This window comes from Erithacus rubecula (assembly GCF_903797595.1).
Source record: "Erithacus rubecula genome assembly, chromosome: 3".
Lineage (NCBI taxonomy): Eukaryota > Metazoa > Chordata > Aves > Passeriformes > Muscicapidae > Erithacus > Erithacus rubecula.
In genome coordinates this window covers 126,587,498-126,603,160 of record NC_136689.1, presented here as the reverse complement: position 1 = coordinate 126,603,160, position 15,663 = coordinate 126,587,498, and the positions used below count along the sequence as shown (strand labels likewise).

The 15,663-nt window shown below is 41.4% G+C and overlaps 1 protein-coding gene across 1 annotated transcript in view; it reads right to left on the bottom strand.

Annotated features, from left to right (window-relative positions):
• LAPTM4B (lysosomal protein transmembrane 4 beta) overlaps positions 1 to 15,663 on the bottom strand; it is a 61,091-nt gene that overhangs the window by 19,316 nt on the left and 26,112 nt on the right. Inside the window, exons 5-6 of the mRNA XM_079302143.1 lie at positions 8,581 to 8,679; positions 1,878 to 1,973 (exon numbers count right to left, since the gene is read on the bottom strand). Coding sequence (XP_079158269.1) covers positions 1,878 to 1,973; positions 8,581 to 8,679 — 195 coding nt within the window. The remainder of the gene's footprint in view (positions 1 to 1,877; positions 1,974 to 8,580; positions 8,680 to 15,663) is intronic.

Below are 15,663 nucleotides of genomic sequence, written 5' to 3'. Positions count from 1 at the left end.
TTAGTGACTCTCCTCTTGCCTTTCTGTCTGGGCCTGAGGGAATCTTCCCTGGCAGCACTGCTCTTGAGCCTTTCTGTACCCACAAACAGAAATTTTTGAGTGATTTTTTTTTTTTTCTTTTTTTGTTAGCTAATAAATTCCCAAACAGCTCTTTCTCATTTAATGTCATCTTATTGAACTTACTTAGAAAGATGCATCATACCTGACAGGAACAGATTCTCACCTTATTGAAATTAAAGAAGTGTAAATACTGGAGAAGAAGAGTCCTATGGTCAGAGCCCTAGCTAGGAATGCACAACCTTTCTCACAACCTGCTTTTGCTTTAGATGTCTTTTAAGAGCAAGATAAGCAAAGTTAAATTAAAGGCTGGTCCAACAATGTCACCTGTGAACGGGATGAAAGGGCTTCCTTTTCTTACAGAAACATTTGGTAATTATCAAATGCAAAAGTATTGAGAAGAGCTTTGGTAGCAAGACATCTCTAAAAACACTCATTTGTTTTATGAAGGCAGCAATGAAGCAGGTGGTTTTAACTTAACTTTTAAGAAGTAAGTTTAGTTTCCCAGATATCCCAGCTGACACTCTCCCACTGCTGAGCCTGCTGGCCCTGTGGGTTGTAGAGTTAACAATGTCTGAAGCTGAGTTACAACTATCTATAGGCTGAACAAAAAATTATCAAAATTATTTCACATAAATTCCTGTTATTCAAAGTAAATTCCAGTAAAGAAAATAAAATACTTCTTAGCTCTCAATAAATCCATGCTTTTATATTTAAATGTCCTGGTTGCCAGCTGTGGTCATGGCCTGTAAAACTTCTTACGTTTTTCTTAAAGCTTCAGGTATAGAAGACAAATAACTATGCAACTAACTACATCTTTCATGTAAAAGTAGTGATGGTTTTCTAAGCCCTTGTGGTTGCACAGGAATCACTCATTCCCAAGGATTTCAGCCCACAGTCTAATACCTCAGAGCATGGAGACCACCCACAATTAGGAAAACTTGAGGAAGGCAATCCTGGGATTTTAGCCAGATGATCCAAAGGCCCAAGTTCATGCTGCTCTCATTCTGTTATGTAAATGGTGTAAAGATCCTTGTTACATCAGCCCTTGGGTCACCCCAGGGGCTGATCTGGCACTGAGCCCTCAGTGTAGCTTGGGTGGAACTCAGCAGTTCCATGGCAATACCACTGCAGACAGAACTGGCTCTTTTCCAGAGACCCTTTCTTCCTGTATTCCTTCAGTGCCTTCTGCAAAAAGCAAGACAACTGCTTAGCAATTATGTCCTGCCCATGTGCATGTAAGCACTAAACCACTATAAAGTGAACCTATGCCTTTCATTCTTTGAGGTTAAAATCTGTTAATTAATTTTTTTCATGTCAAACTTTGTTTCATTTGGTCTCCTTACTGTACAAACTCCATCATGCACTGGGAAAAAAAAATCACTACTTTTGTTGCCTTTTAGCTCCTCTCTGTGAGTTTGTAAAGCACTACACCGGATGTTAAGAGTCCTAAATCACAGTTTCTATAAATCAAAAATTTCACAGCAGGTGTAGACCATGGCATCCTTGAGTTCTAATCAGTCCCTCTACTGTCCAGATCATCACAAGAAGGAGAGCTCAGAACTGGGGGTCATTCCTGGGCCCAGAAGATAACCTGTAGTTCATGATGAACAGATTCTTTAACAGATAATATGCATAAAATAAAACCAGCCTTTCATGATTTGCAACCACTGCACAGTCCCTTGCGTTTCAAGTCCGAACATCACCAACAGATGAAGACTGTCAAAGCAATTAAGGTAGTTAACTACAGAGTCAGGAATATAAAATGAAGCCTTTAAATGCCTAAGATTACACAAATGTTTGCCATGGGACATCCTTACCGCAGTGTCGTTGGTGGTGATGTACACCAACACATCCGAGTTGTTCCTGCCATTGATGTACCGGTAACAGTTCCACACACAGCTTATCAAGTAACCCTGCAAAGAAAAGGGATTTATTATTCTGTGCAGAAAATAAACCATGCATGTTTTTCTGATAGAGTATTTCCATTCTTTATAAACATGAACATCAGCATGGTAGAAGCATGGGACAGTCATTTCCCTGGCTGCAGTGAGTGTGAGGATGTCTGGGGGCTCTGTGAGCATTCCAACATCTTTCCTCATAATGATAGAACTGGGGTTCTTTAGAATTGTGAAGGTTCTGGGGAGACTTTATTGTGGCTTTCAATATATAAAGGGGGCTTATTAAATCAATGTATTCCATGTGACTGAAATGGTCTGGGATCTTGGTTTTCTTGCCTGAGAAAATTGCCAGTAAAGTAAAAGCTTTTATTGATATCTGGACTTATTTCTGACATTTCAAACATTGCTAAAATACTGGAGTTTTTTCCCAGTGTAAAACAAAAAAAAACCTGTAATAGCAATAATAAACCTTCACTGCTTTTGTTCTTGGAGCTTGGATAGTGCTGCTTCCTGTCAAACAGCTAGTTTTTTAACTGGTTGGCCAAAATGCTTACAGCCACCACGTTCTTCATGAGTATGAGAGATTCCAGTTTGAGCAGCAGAGATGAGCAAAGTAACTGGAAGGAAGATAACAGGCAGGAAGATGTGGAGGAGCTGGAGTCAGATCTGCAGTATGTCAGTAACACAGCTGGCAGGACTAAAGAACTCTCTGGAGATTTCTGGTTCCCATTGTTGGAGGTTGGGGTTTTTCCTTTTGTTTTCTTTCAAATCAAGACACCCATGTAATCACACATGATGGTGATGAGGAGAACTTTATGTTTTCATAGTGCCCAACTTATACTTTCACTTAGTAGGTCTGCACAGCAATTCTTCCACAAACCTAACACATGCAGATTAAATTGCCAGCACTGAATTTGCATGTGTGTCTCACTGAATGAGTCATACTTTTGTGACTCATTTGCACTGGTGGCCTTCCAAGAGCCTCTTATCCCTTTCAACTGCCCTGTGCTTCCTCTGTCTCCAGAGCTGACACACATGATCTGTGTTTTTCAGGGTGCCATGTGACTCACTGATGGCTTGCTTGCACATCAGGAAGTTTTTTTCTACCATGGCTGAGCTGGCTAAAATCTGGTAAATTTGCTTCCTCTTTTTTCACAGCACCTTACAGACCTTGGATTGATTTGCAGCTGTTGCAGACTTTGACAATACTTTTGGCCACCAAATGAGGAGAGCAAAAGTCTTCTGGACTGAGCTAAGTCCCAAGGGAAGATTAGACACGCTCTACAGACCAAGCTGAGGACTGTACAAGCCTACCCCAGGCTACTGAAACAAATAAAGACATGTATATGGAGAAGTGCATCTTTTCCAGAAGTAAAATGTCATTATTAATTTTAAGTGGTAATTAGTAGTTCAGTAGCTTTCAGTGCTCAGATACTATAGCCTGGGAAAGGCATAAGAGCAAATGCAGAACAGAGACTGAATATAGTACACTTGTGTGGGGACACAGCCTGTCTTAATAAGAAACCCTTTACATTAAGCCTACCTATTTGCAAAACTGTTTATATACTCCTTCTGTCAAAATCCAAAGTGAGGGAAGGCCTGTTTTGTAAAATGCAATCATATCTGGGAGAAGCTAGTGGGTGATTAATTTTTTAATGATACCACTCCATGTGGTGAATAAAACACACTTAACCCCACAATGGACCTCTACAGCTTTCCCAGCTCTGAACCCTAGCTCTAATCAGCCCTGCTCCTGCATGCATGGGCTGTTTCTCTCAGTGGGTGAAGTCTGTTCCTTGAATTAAGGAGGTCATCAGCCACCACACACTGAGGAATTGGCCCTGAGACACTGACCAACACTGGGTGGAGAGTGGAGCAGCTTGGAGCATGTCCTTGTCCAAGTGCTCTGGATATGTGCTGCTGGTCTGCAAATCATGAGTCACAGAAACTTGTTTTCCTCAACCTGTAACTTTATTTAAGCTTGTTCTTAATAATTATTTTCTACCAATATTGCTGCACTGTTAAATGGAGGTCCTGATACAGTTACCAATTTTCTTTCCTAAAAGATTTGGCTGAGGTTTCAAATACTGCTTTAAAATGTGTGGCTGGACACACAGTATATAAACATATTTATTTTTTTATCTCAGGAGCCCAATGTTCACATTTGAAACTGGCCCTAGATAAAAGGCCTGAACTCCCTCAGCCTAATCCACCCCTAGTGGATCTCCTGCCTACCACAGCACAGACTGTGACAGACACCTTTTGGGGGAGGCAGCCCCAGGCAAGCACCACGAGAAAGGACAGGTGTGTAAGAAGGCTGAATGTAGAAACAAGGCACTGTGCCTGCTTCTAACCAGCTTTCAGTCTTCCCCTTTGGATGGTGGGAAATTACTTGAGACCCTAAGGATCTCAAACCCACAAAACTTTGTCACCCTGCCTCTGGCTGTTGCAGCTGCACCTGTTAAGTTGTATAACAACAGCAAGGAGCTGCAGACCTGTGCTCATCAGATACCTGACCAGAAGACTGAGCAGCATCCTTGTGGAAATTAGAGGTTGTTGTACTGTGCTGCTTCTTGTAACACAGCAAGGGAAAGTCTGTGCTGATCTGGGTCACAGCAGCCCTCTGGGTAACCCTTGCTAGCATCAAGTGCAGGGTGAACACCAGAGACCCAACAGAGTTCCCTCAGGTCAGCAGCTGCCTGCACTGGATCCCATTTGACTCCCCAGCTGCTTTGAACTTTCTCTTTACAGAGCAGGGATGGGCTCCAGTAATTGGTGAAAATGAGATAAAGATTTCTACACAAACTGAAATTTATATGAAGATTTCAAAGGGATGCTAATGGCAGACCAGTTGACCACATGTATTTCCCATGTCGGTGTTACAGAAAGAGAAACAATAGGTTGCTGTGCTGATAAAATCTGCAATTAAATCCACCTTCTCAGCACACTATAATGTGTATCTTGTGAGTACAAAAAGGCTGTATAAGAACAATTGCTTAGAACTGAAAGAAATGCTGTAATTTGAAAGAATTAATAATATTAAACCAAACCACGGGTTTGCAACACTTTATATGGCACCTCACAGGGGCCAGGACATAGCTGCTGGCTCACAGTCACACACACTGAGGTATGCAATTTAAAGCAATTGAGCCGTTTTAGAGGATACTTCTCCCATAAGCATCCTGTCATCATCAGTGCTGGGACTTGTCCAAGGCTTTCATGGAACAGGTGGCAACCTTGTGGCTATGTATTGGCCATGCCTGGGAGTGGGGATCAGAGCTTGGCTGCTGGAGCTGTGTTCATGGTCCCAACTGCTGCTCCATCAGCCCTGCAGGAAGGTAGCAGATGCCAGGTGATGTGTTGCAGGTCAGGAGATGTGTTCCCTGCCAGGAAGAATGCCCTTGGGCTGAGATACAAAATCTCTCCGAACACAGAACTTCATTCTTATCCTTCCCCATCTGCTGAGGACACCAGAACATGCAGAGTGGTCTCATCTCCAGGCTCAATACATTGTACATGCAGCTTATAGGCACATTATGGAGAACAGTGCTAAAATGCAGTTTGCTGTTTCACTGAACTGGAATACCTTCTGGCTCCCCCACTGGCAGTGACCTCTTCCTACCGATTTTTCAGAAAGAGAAAGGCCAAGGTAGAGGCCATACTCTGAAGCTGCAGAGTGCTTGGGCAGCCTGGGGAAAAGGTTCCATCTGTGTCTGTGCTCATCTGAGCTCATTTGGGCCTAAGGAACTTGCCCATGATGGGGAGGTTGAAGCCTCAACTGTTCTGTCTCAGAAGCTGGGGTTGGCTGGAGGAAGCCAAGGCCCTCTTCTCCAAACGAGCTGCAGAGGACACGATTTACTGTTGGCTATGTGCAATTTGAAGTCCTGTGTACATGTATATAAATACATTTGTACTGATGGATGTCCTTCCTCAGTCAGATAGGAAAGATCTATGTTTCATGGTATGCAACTCCAGTTCAGTTTCCAGACAAAGAAAGTGAATAGAATAATGTATTTTGGTCTACTCTGAAACGTGTTGTGTGTGAAACCATTAGGTGCTTCAGATGCAAGTAAATGACAAGGACTAAAAAGACAAGTGCTTTTGTGTGGTTAGCAGGCTTGCTTTCTCACCATCCTCTCTTGTTTCCTTTCCTTTTTCACAAACCCATGAGAGCAGAACACAAACCCAGCATCTAATACTGCACAATTTTGCTTTCTGCTCAGTAGTGTTCTCCTATTCACGTAGCTTAAGTCAAAACAAAAGTACCATAATACCAAATATTTCTGAGGAATTAGGTGATTCTGTTTTCTATTTCCCATCAGTTGAATGCAGCTTTTCCTACTGTAGTTTTTCCTAGGTCACAATGTTTTGGTTCCTCTTCATGTCTCTAGTTGAACTCCAGAGGGAGAGAAGGTATATTTTTTTATACATAGTACCTTTCCAGTTTCAATATATAAATGTGGTAGCATCTGTTAAGTCTATCAGAGATAAAATGTAATGCATCTCTGTGTGTTCAGCTTTCATTGGATGGAGCAGACTCTGTAAATCTGCATAGCAGCTCTTGTGAAAACGTAAGATATTCAGATGAAAATGCTAACTGAAATTAGCATGTGTTTCTGTGTGAGTCACATTTTGTGTGACACATTTATATGATAATATGTTGCTAGAATGAGCAATATACAAGCCACATATACTCTAGAAAAAACACATTTTACCACTTAAAAATAAAATCAGTCTTTGGCACTATTAATTTCTTAGGTTTCTTGTCTCTGTAGTTTTTGCCATTCCACTTTTAGGTGCCTTTTTTCTTTTAATAAGCTTGAAGCTTTCTTGACATATTTAGTCAATGAAACACCAGACCTATGTGGGATAAAAACATGCTGTTGGTTGCACTGGAGAAAATTTTTAGAACACATTCCTGGTGGAACCTGAAAAAATCTATGGATTTATTAAATTTACACATATTTCTTAGAAGTGCAAATAAAATCATCTGTATGGTTGTGAAGATGTGAACATGTGAGACCAGAAGACTAAACTCTATTGCTAAATCACAGAAGAAAAGTGAACACAGCTTCCAACAACACTTTAACCCTATCTGTTGGGTTTCTTTCCCCAGCTCTGAAGTAGTTTCAACAACCTAACCTACCTCTTTTGCCACAGTAATATTCCTTGCATATGTTGTCAAATGTTGTCTGGAAGCAACATCTTTGGTGTCACTGTGACTCTTTAGGACTTCTCTAATCTAATGCAAAATTGCTTTGCAGAGAGAGCAAGACTAATCTGAAATAAAGTCCCACACAAGAAATACAAAACCAGCAGCACTGTGCTGTAAGAAACTTACAGAAGGGTGCAAGAAAAGGGCAAACACACCAGCATATTTTGCAAAAGGTCCAGTGCTCAGGGTACTAGTTGGAACCACAGGTGGTTGTTTTCCCTACACTAATTTGCCTGATCTTACTCTGAGCTCCTTTTGAACTTCTGGCCCACAGCAGGAGGGGGCTGCTGCACTGTCATCCTGTGCATCCAGTCAACCTGGATGTGGTGGTTTCACATGGCCCTTTCCTGGCTGCTCTGGGTGGTGCTACATCTCCCCTTTGCCTGCCTCCTCCAGCCCTCTTACCCACTAGGTTTGCATAACAGCAAATAAATTCTCATTCCCTGTGTCCTTCTGTTGCCTGGTCTGACAGGTCTTCATGGTGCTCCTCCCAGGAGAGATTGCTTGGATTTATGTGCCTGCTCTACAAAATCCTTCCTGAGACGGGGCACCAGAAGGGAAGCCATGCTTCCAGAGGTGGTGGGCATCAAAACTGGCTAAGAAATTATATAATTTATATTTTTGGTTATTCTATTACTTTCTTAATATTTCTGAGCATTTGATTTACTTGTTTGACCAGAAATGAGCTAAGCTAATATTTTCACAGGTCTATCTGTAAGAGCACAAGACCCCTTTTATAGGTCTTCAGAGTCCACTGCAGTGTTTGTGAAACAAGAGCATGCTTCCTCAGTGCCCACTACTTATAACTTTTCACCATTGAGTTTCTCTACCCTTTCCTTGTTCAGTCAGTCCATCCCATGAGATTCTCCTGCAAAGATTTCTTGGCTAATTATTTTCCCTACTTTGAATGACATTGCAAAAAAATGTTGTTATATTTCCTTACCCTTCCCAGATCTCTTACGAACACACCAAACTGCACGGATCACAGTGTTGGAAAGACTGATAATTTATCCTTATTGCCCATTCCTAGCTACAATCAGAGAGATTACCTTTTCTCCCTATACATCTAAGGATGGTTTTCAAAGTTTTTCATGAAACACACTGCCAAACACATTCTGAAAAAACAAGAAGTTTGTGTAACAGGCTCTCCCTTGTCCACTAGATGATCCACTGCTTCAAAGGATTCATAACTCATGAGTTCCTCCTACAAGCATCACATTTCCCCATTGTGGGCTATATGTTCTTGTGTTCTTCTGTGAGATTTTTCACAATTTTTCATGATGTCTGTAACCCTGTTTCAGGCTGCTGGGGGTGTAGTTACCCAGAACTCTTGTAAAGACAGACTTCCCAGCAAGGGACATTCCACCCATGCCCAGAAGTGGACTTTATACAGCACAGTGCACTTACCTTAAAAGCCAAAATGACACTTATGAAAAGGAGGATAATCACAACCAGGCACGTAGGGTTCACAGACATAATCTCTTCCTTGTAGGGAAAATTGTTGGGCTGCATAAGCAAAAATAAGCAAAACACAGTGAGTCAATCTCAAAAGTCATTTAAAAGCCATTCAACTAGTGCATTCTATAATTAACAGGTTACAAAGCTTTCTGTGATCTACTAAATCAGGAGCTCTCCCCACCAACAACCAGTTTCAGTAAGTTTGGCTACAACAGGCATTGTGAACACTCAGCTGCCAAAGGTTCCCTGGAGGGCTGAGGGATTTGCTTTTTGCTTTGGATGTGGTGTGGGCTCTCTTCCTCAGTGCACACTGGGTTTGTATCTGACACAAACTAGCAGAAGTCAGAGATCTTTGACAGGAAATCTTCCACCATGGGAAATGGCAAGCAAATCTCTTACTTACCGAGTAATCCTTACACTGGCACTGGCTGCCAAAGGACAGTGGCAGCTCTTTCTAGAAAGTCAAAGCAGGAAAAACTCTACAGCATAATCCTTTCACCTAATATTTTATGACATTTCAAAATACATTAAGTCTATTTCACTCCACCTTATTTTGGCTAAATTTGGATGAGCACTTGTTAGTGCTGCTGTCTGTGTCCCATGGAGTCATGGGTCCTACAGGGGAGGCACCTCATGATTTCAAGTTGAAATGTGCCCCAGGCCCTCCTGTTACCACATACATGAAATAGAGGTGATAAAATGAATCTTACTGCTTAGCACAGGCTCTAGTGATTTACAGCTGTGAAACACTTCAGGATCAGTGATGAAAAACAGCCCCTAAAAATGTTTCACTGTACTTTTTATTGCTACAAAACTCCACGCCCCTTAAAATGAATGTTCCAAATAGTTCTGAAATACTGCAAGACACAAGTTTTTGCTTCAGTTAGAATAAACCATTGTTCATAGACAGAGCTGTTCTCTACAAAAGATAGCTCCACTGCAACAGTAGCTCATTATATCTGAATGCAATAGTTCCTTCCACACAACTCCCGTTTCCCTTACAGGTCTAATTACTTAACCAGGCCAGCTCTGCATCCTTGTCAGGACAATTAACTAGACCGAGCTATAACTGTATTCTTGGCAATGATGGTGCAAATCCAGAGTAACCCCTTAATAACCCTTATTCCAGCACTCAGCCCAGTACATCAGGAAATTGTCTTTTTTCTTTGGACAGCTGCTACTGAGAATAGCTCTTTATTTAGCGCTTCCATGAACTGTTCAGAGTGGTTAACATCAACAGCAGCTGTAACCATTTGCAGATAAATGTTACATAAGCACATTTTCCGCTTCTTGACAGCAATGTTTCTGTTCCTGTACTGAATTCCATGGCTGAAGTTTTTATCATGTTATCTTTATTGTCGAGGTGCAGCTTTTGTAGGGAGCTAGCTTGCTATAATTCAATAAGTTACTGCTTTTTTTTCTACAGAAAGTTATTCAAAGTATAATGGATGCAGTCACTCAGAGATCAAGAAAGCAAGAGTATATGCCATGAAACTATGTACTGAAAAGTTAAACAAAAAGTATGTATGCATCAAATTTAGGTCTTAATGTCCCACTCTATCCTCCTGTTTGTAGAAGGGACACCACAAGTTAGGAAGTTAGAAAGTCCAATTAGTCAAGGACAGTTACAGTAAATCTGAACTCAAATTATTTTTTTCAGTTCTGATCTACCATTTAAATAATAGTCAAAAGAGTTATTGAATGTAATAAAAAATTCCTATTAAGACTTTGGCTCTTCAAAGAAGAACCTGGTTTTTGGGAACCAGTCACTGGTCAAAGATTGGATGACTGCATGCTGTGGTTTTGGCCATAATCTAATGGCTGTTTATAGACATCAGCTCAAAAGGGATTTGCATGGGTGCAAGAGGAGGGCAGGTAAATGACCAAGAAAGTTCCCACTTCCTTGAAAAGCAGGAACATCTGCTGGAGCCATGAACTCTGGTCAAGTCTGGTGCAGGATGTGCTGCTCAGCAGTGCCTGGTCTTCTCTTATATCTGCACCAGTGTTTCAGCAAATATTTCAGCAAAGCCAGGAGAGCACATGAGGAACAAATACTGTGGTTTGTCCCCTTCAGGCTTCCTGAGGAGATGAGAGGTGTAAGCAGCCCCAGTGAGGCAGTGGGTGCTGCATCCCTGCCATGGTCACCCCACACACGGGTGCCTGGGACAGCTTGGTGCAGGGTGTGAGAACTGAAGTCAGTCCCTTCTGGAGCTTCCAGGCTTCCTGTGTGGGAGACAAAGCTCTCAGTTCTCTGACAGCCCAGGAGCATTGGGTCAGCATGGAAGAAACCCTTTTGTCTTTTTTTGCTAACTGGGCTGGGTCAATCTATTAAGTCCCAACTACAATCCCCTTCAGTGCTGTAGGAAAACCAATTTATAAAACCTGCACCTTTGGCAAAGAAGCAGGAAAGACGGTAGGAAGCATCTCAACTGGCTCCAGTTTCACCCAGTACAGGGACCACCACGGAACTGGTGCCATTAGACAGCCCTTGGGTCTCATCCCATGGCTGCAGCTGTTCCCAGAATTTCAATAATTCCCACAGGAAACAGGTACCAAGAGTGGTTCAGATGAATCAAACCACTGGCCTTCACTGACTGCAATGATGAACTTAAATACTGATGTGGACACATGAGGTGGGACAAGAAATTCTGCTCCTGTCTTGGGAGTCTGCTCTCCTGTGGGAAGACCAGTAGCTGAAACCCTACTGCTGGGAAGGTTCCAGCACCAGGCTCAGTGCTGCAACTTCTGGAAAAAGATAAGTGTTAAATATTGTGCAAGGTTTGATGAAGATGAGACTGAAATACATCTGTGTGGGAAAAATCAAGACTATCACTGGAAATACAGGAGTGATTTTGCAGCAGAACACGACAAAATTTTCTATACAAACAAAAGGTAGTTGTAATGATGTTGCATTGGCATGCAAAAGTCATAATTAAAGTGTCACTTATAACCTTATCACAGATATGGAGAGGGCTGAGTGCATAATAATATACCTGATACACTTCTAATTTAAAAAGATTAATGCTTATTAATATCAAAGCCCTATTAGACACTGAAAAAGACTCTGAAATATGCATGGAAAGCACATTTCTACTGCATTGGTATGGTACAAAGAAGAATAAAATGATAAAGGCTAAAGCCATTTCTCATTCCCTGAGCCTGCTTGCATAACCTTTCATGTCTTCCTTCACCTTGGACCACAAAAAATCCACTTTAAAATACAGTGTGGACTGTCATTCCAAATTACAATCCTGCAAGTATCAAAATCCTATAAAATTGAAAGAAAACTGCAATGTGTCTGTAGAATTTGTAAAGCTCTGCTATGAAGTTAGTAGTACTTCTCTGAAATTATAAAATGGCATTAAAAATGTCAGAAAGGATATTTTGGTTTTAAACTTTAGTTTATAGGAAAAATTTCTTTAGGTTAATCTCTTTTATGTTCTCTAGGTATTTCTCCATGGATTTAAAAGTATGGCTGATATCACCTGAATTGTTAGGCAGGCAGTTCCACAGTAAAGCTACTTAATATGCTTTGAAATTTTGTTTAGATGAACTGTCATAGTCCTTGATTAGAAAAAAGTTTGCATAACTCAGTTGCAGACCAGCCTGTTCTGCACCTGTGCTTCAATCAATTTCATATGATGTTATCAGATGACAGAAGATGAAGTGTTCAATTTGAAGGCTTTAAAATACCCATATATCAAAGGTTTAGTGGTTAAATGAAAGAAATGTGCTTTAGGTCAAACTGCTTTAGACCTCTTCTTAGACCAAGAACTAAAATGATTTCTATTTTACACATGTTGGATTTGATGTATGCAAACATTTTTACTTTTTAAATGACAGTGATAATGACCAAGATAACCAGTGTAACTCTTGGAAACTTTCATCACACGACCACCACAAAATTTACTAAATGCAAAACTTGTACCATTTACTTTCTTTACAAGACCCTTCACACAAAGATGCTCTTGCAACCCATGCCAATTAAGCACACCTGAGTATCAACAGGCAACAAGAAGTTCCCAAAGACAGTGTTCCTAGGAAAGAAGCCAGTACAGATTGATGTTACCAAACACCCTGTGAACACAATTGCAACATTTTCAGCTATGGCCCTGATCAGTTTATTAATCTGTACTCATCATCTGGCTAAAAGTACATGCAGAGTTTCACAGTAGCTGTAACTCATCACTGACAGACTAAAATCTGGCAGATGCACACCAAAGTAACTATATAATGATACCAGATAATAGAGAAGCAGAAATGGTTAAAGAAACAGGGGTTTCCTCACCTTAGAGCGAACAAAAAGTTCTTCTGAGACCACTAAATGTATTCTGTTACCAAAATGCACAGTTTCTTCCAGATATTCAATAATGGATTTGAACAACAGTTGGGATTTTTCATTTACCTTATGGAGCTGTGCTCCTTAAAATATAATTTCCCAAATGCAAAGCAGTTTTAGAGGAACAGAAACTAAGAATGCCAGGAAGAAACACAATCCTTATTTCCTGCCTACCCTGGCAGACCACTGCAAAGGAGGTTAGGGAAAGACAGCCCCAGGGCTTATCTGCAAACCATCAGGAGGGATCACACCTGCATTTATGGTGTAATTGCTTGCATTGATTTTCATCTTGTTCCATGTCTGAGTATCTGATAATGGTGGATGTGCCCTTCACAGTCCCCTTTGATTCTGCCCACTCAGTATTTACTCTGAACCAAATGTAACAATCTTATGCCAACAGAGATAGCCCTTGCAGGTAAAGGGACAAGGGGTTCCAGTTGAGCCATTTGTGCTTGGGACCACAGCTAAGACACAGGAGACATGATCAGCTTCAAAGCAGATGCAGAACAGTTTCAAAACTTTTTTGAACAGGTGATATTTACTGTCCAAAATTCATCACAACTCTTGGTAGTTTTCCCCCATCACTAATCTCCAACACAAAGGATAAAATACTAACTAATCCTTGTTTCTAAATGGACTTAATTGGACTAAATTCCAGCTGCTCATTAGCATTATGCCTTACATCTAATTTAAACAGCCTTTTAATACATCATTATTTTGCATATGAAACCTTTGATGGCACTACCTCTTGGTATTTTTTCTCAGTAAATGAGCAGGAAAAGCTGATTGTCTCTCATCATCCTACAATATATCCAGCTTTCATAGTTATTTTTAGGAACTTACCTGCATGCTCTCTGACTTTTAAGCATTGTTTTTTCCCAACCAGACTCCATAAATAGATGGAGAAAATCCACACTACCAACAGAAATGGGAAGTCTCCTCTCCCTTACTATTAATTGCTCTTTTTTCTGTCCACAATTCCCAAGAGCAATTTTTGCAAACAATAACCCAGGAACTTTAGTTATGGCTCTTAAATCCCTAGGCTGCTTACAGGGTCACTGCATCCCAGGCATAGTTGTCAAACCGTATGCTCATCTGTACTGCTCAGGCTCTTGCATTTCTTTGTATTTATTTCTGTAGCACACATCAGCAGCTGAATTCAAGTTCTCAGGCAGTCTAGCTCAGTGTGAGCCACGGGTTTTATTAGAAGTGAATTTGCCAGGAAGAGTCACAAGTCTTGCCACTGGGAAATGCAGAGATTGCCACTGGGCAATGCAGGGTAGGGTTTTCCAGAGAATGACACAGAACAGCCAGACTATACTCCTGCTCACAACCTCCCAGCAAAGGACTCAACCCTCTAGACAATAAGCCTGGAGAAGCTCTCTCATGGCTGACATCAGCTTTTGTGAAGTGCCTCTTGGGGTCCAACATTATTAATGGAAGTCAGGAGGAGCATGAAATCTACTGCTGACTCCTGGAGACCTTCCTCTACTCAAAATAGAAACTAACTGGCAGATGGTCGGCTTGACCACAACCCTTAGTCTGCCAGCTAACCTCTCCTAATCCATGTGATACATCCTGTATTGATCTAGTGCTTTATTGTTGCTCTGAGCATCATGCTGTGAAGTCAAACATCTCATGAAAGTTCATTATGCTCCTGCTCATCTTTATTGATGAAGTCAGTAATCCTGTCAGTGAAGGAAAATGAGTTTGCCTGCAGAACTGATTTTTCATGAAACTGTGCTGGCAGTGATTAATAATTTTTCTCTGGTGTAATCCATTATCAATGAACTGTCCTCTCAGCCCCAGACCTTTTTTTATTATTCTGCTTGGTAGCAATGTCAGGCTAATCAGCCTATAATTATCCTGGAAATCCCCATTGCCCTTTTGAGCACTGACAGTTTAGCACTCCTGAGGTCCTGTGGCATTTCATTACCAGTCCAGAATATGATTTACAACAGCAAGACAAAGACATGTGCAACCAAGATTCAACACTCCTGAGCAGCAGTACAGATCACAGTGCTCTGCTGCACCATACCCAACCCCTTCCAAGCCCTGTTCTTTCTACTTCTGCTACAGAAGGACTTGTTATTTTTTCATCTGCAAGGAAATAAAGGGATGTTTTAGCACACTTTCAAGAGGAACAGCTGGTCTTTGCCCTTCTAGTGAGTCAGCTCCATATGTAGCACCAGATTTTCAGCAGAAGAGCAGAGGCTTTTAAGTGCACATTTCCCAGCCTGTTTTTTGTCCCCATCATGTTCTTGCACAGTGACCAAGACTGAGTAAAATTTGGTTACAATTCATGCTCTGGGAGGTGGGGGGAGTTCTGCAGCCACAGAGATGCTTGTGCTGCCACAAGAGCAAGGCTGACACTAATGCAGCAGCAAGGGTCTGTAGGCAAAGGACAAGCAGGAGGACTCCAGCAGTGGCAGTGCCAGCTTTAGCACTCCCAAACCATGGCTGTAATTTGCTCTTTTCCACTTCTATCTCTGAGAACCTTTAGATTTATTCCTCTGCTTCTCTTCTAGGGGGCACCATCAGCTGTGAATGCAGGTAGGTGTTAAATAAGATGAAGTATAACAGGCTCCTGATGTATCCCAGCTCTCACTGGCATGACACATTGCCTCTCCCTGCAGATTTGTGAGGCTACTTATCTGCCTGCTGTTTCTCATTACCTGTTATTTATACTGGCC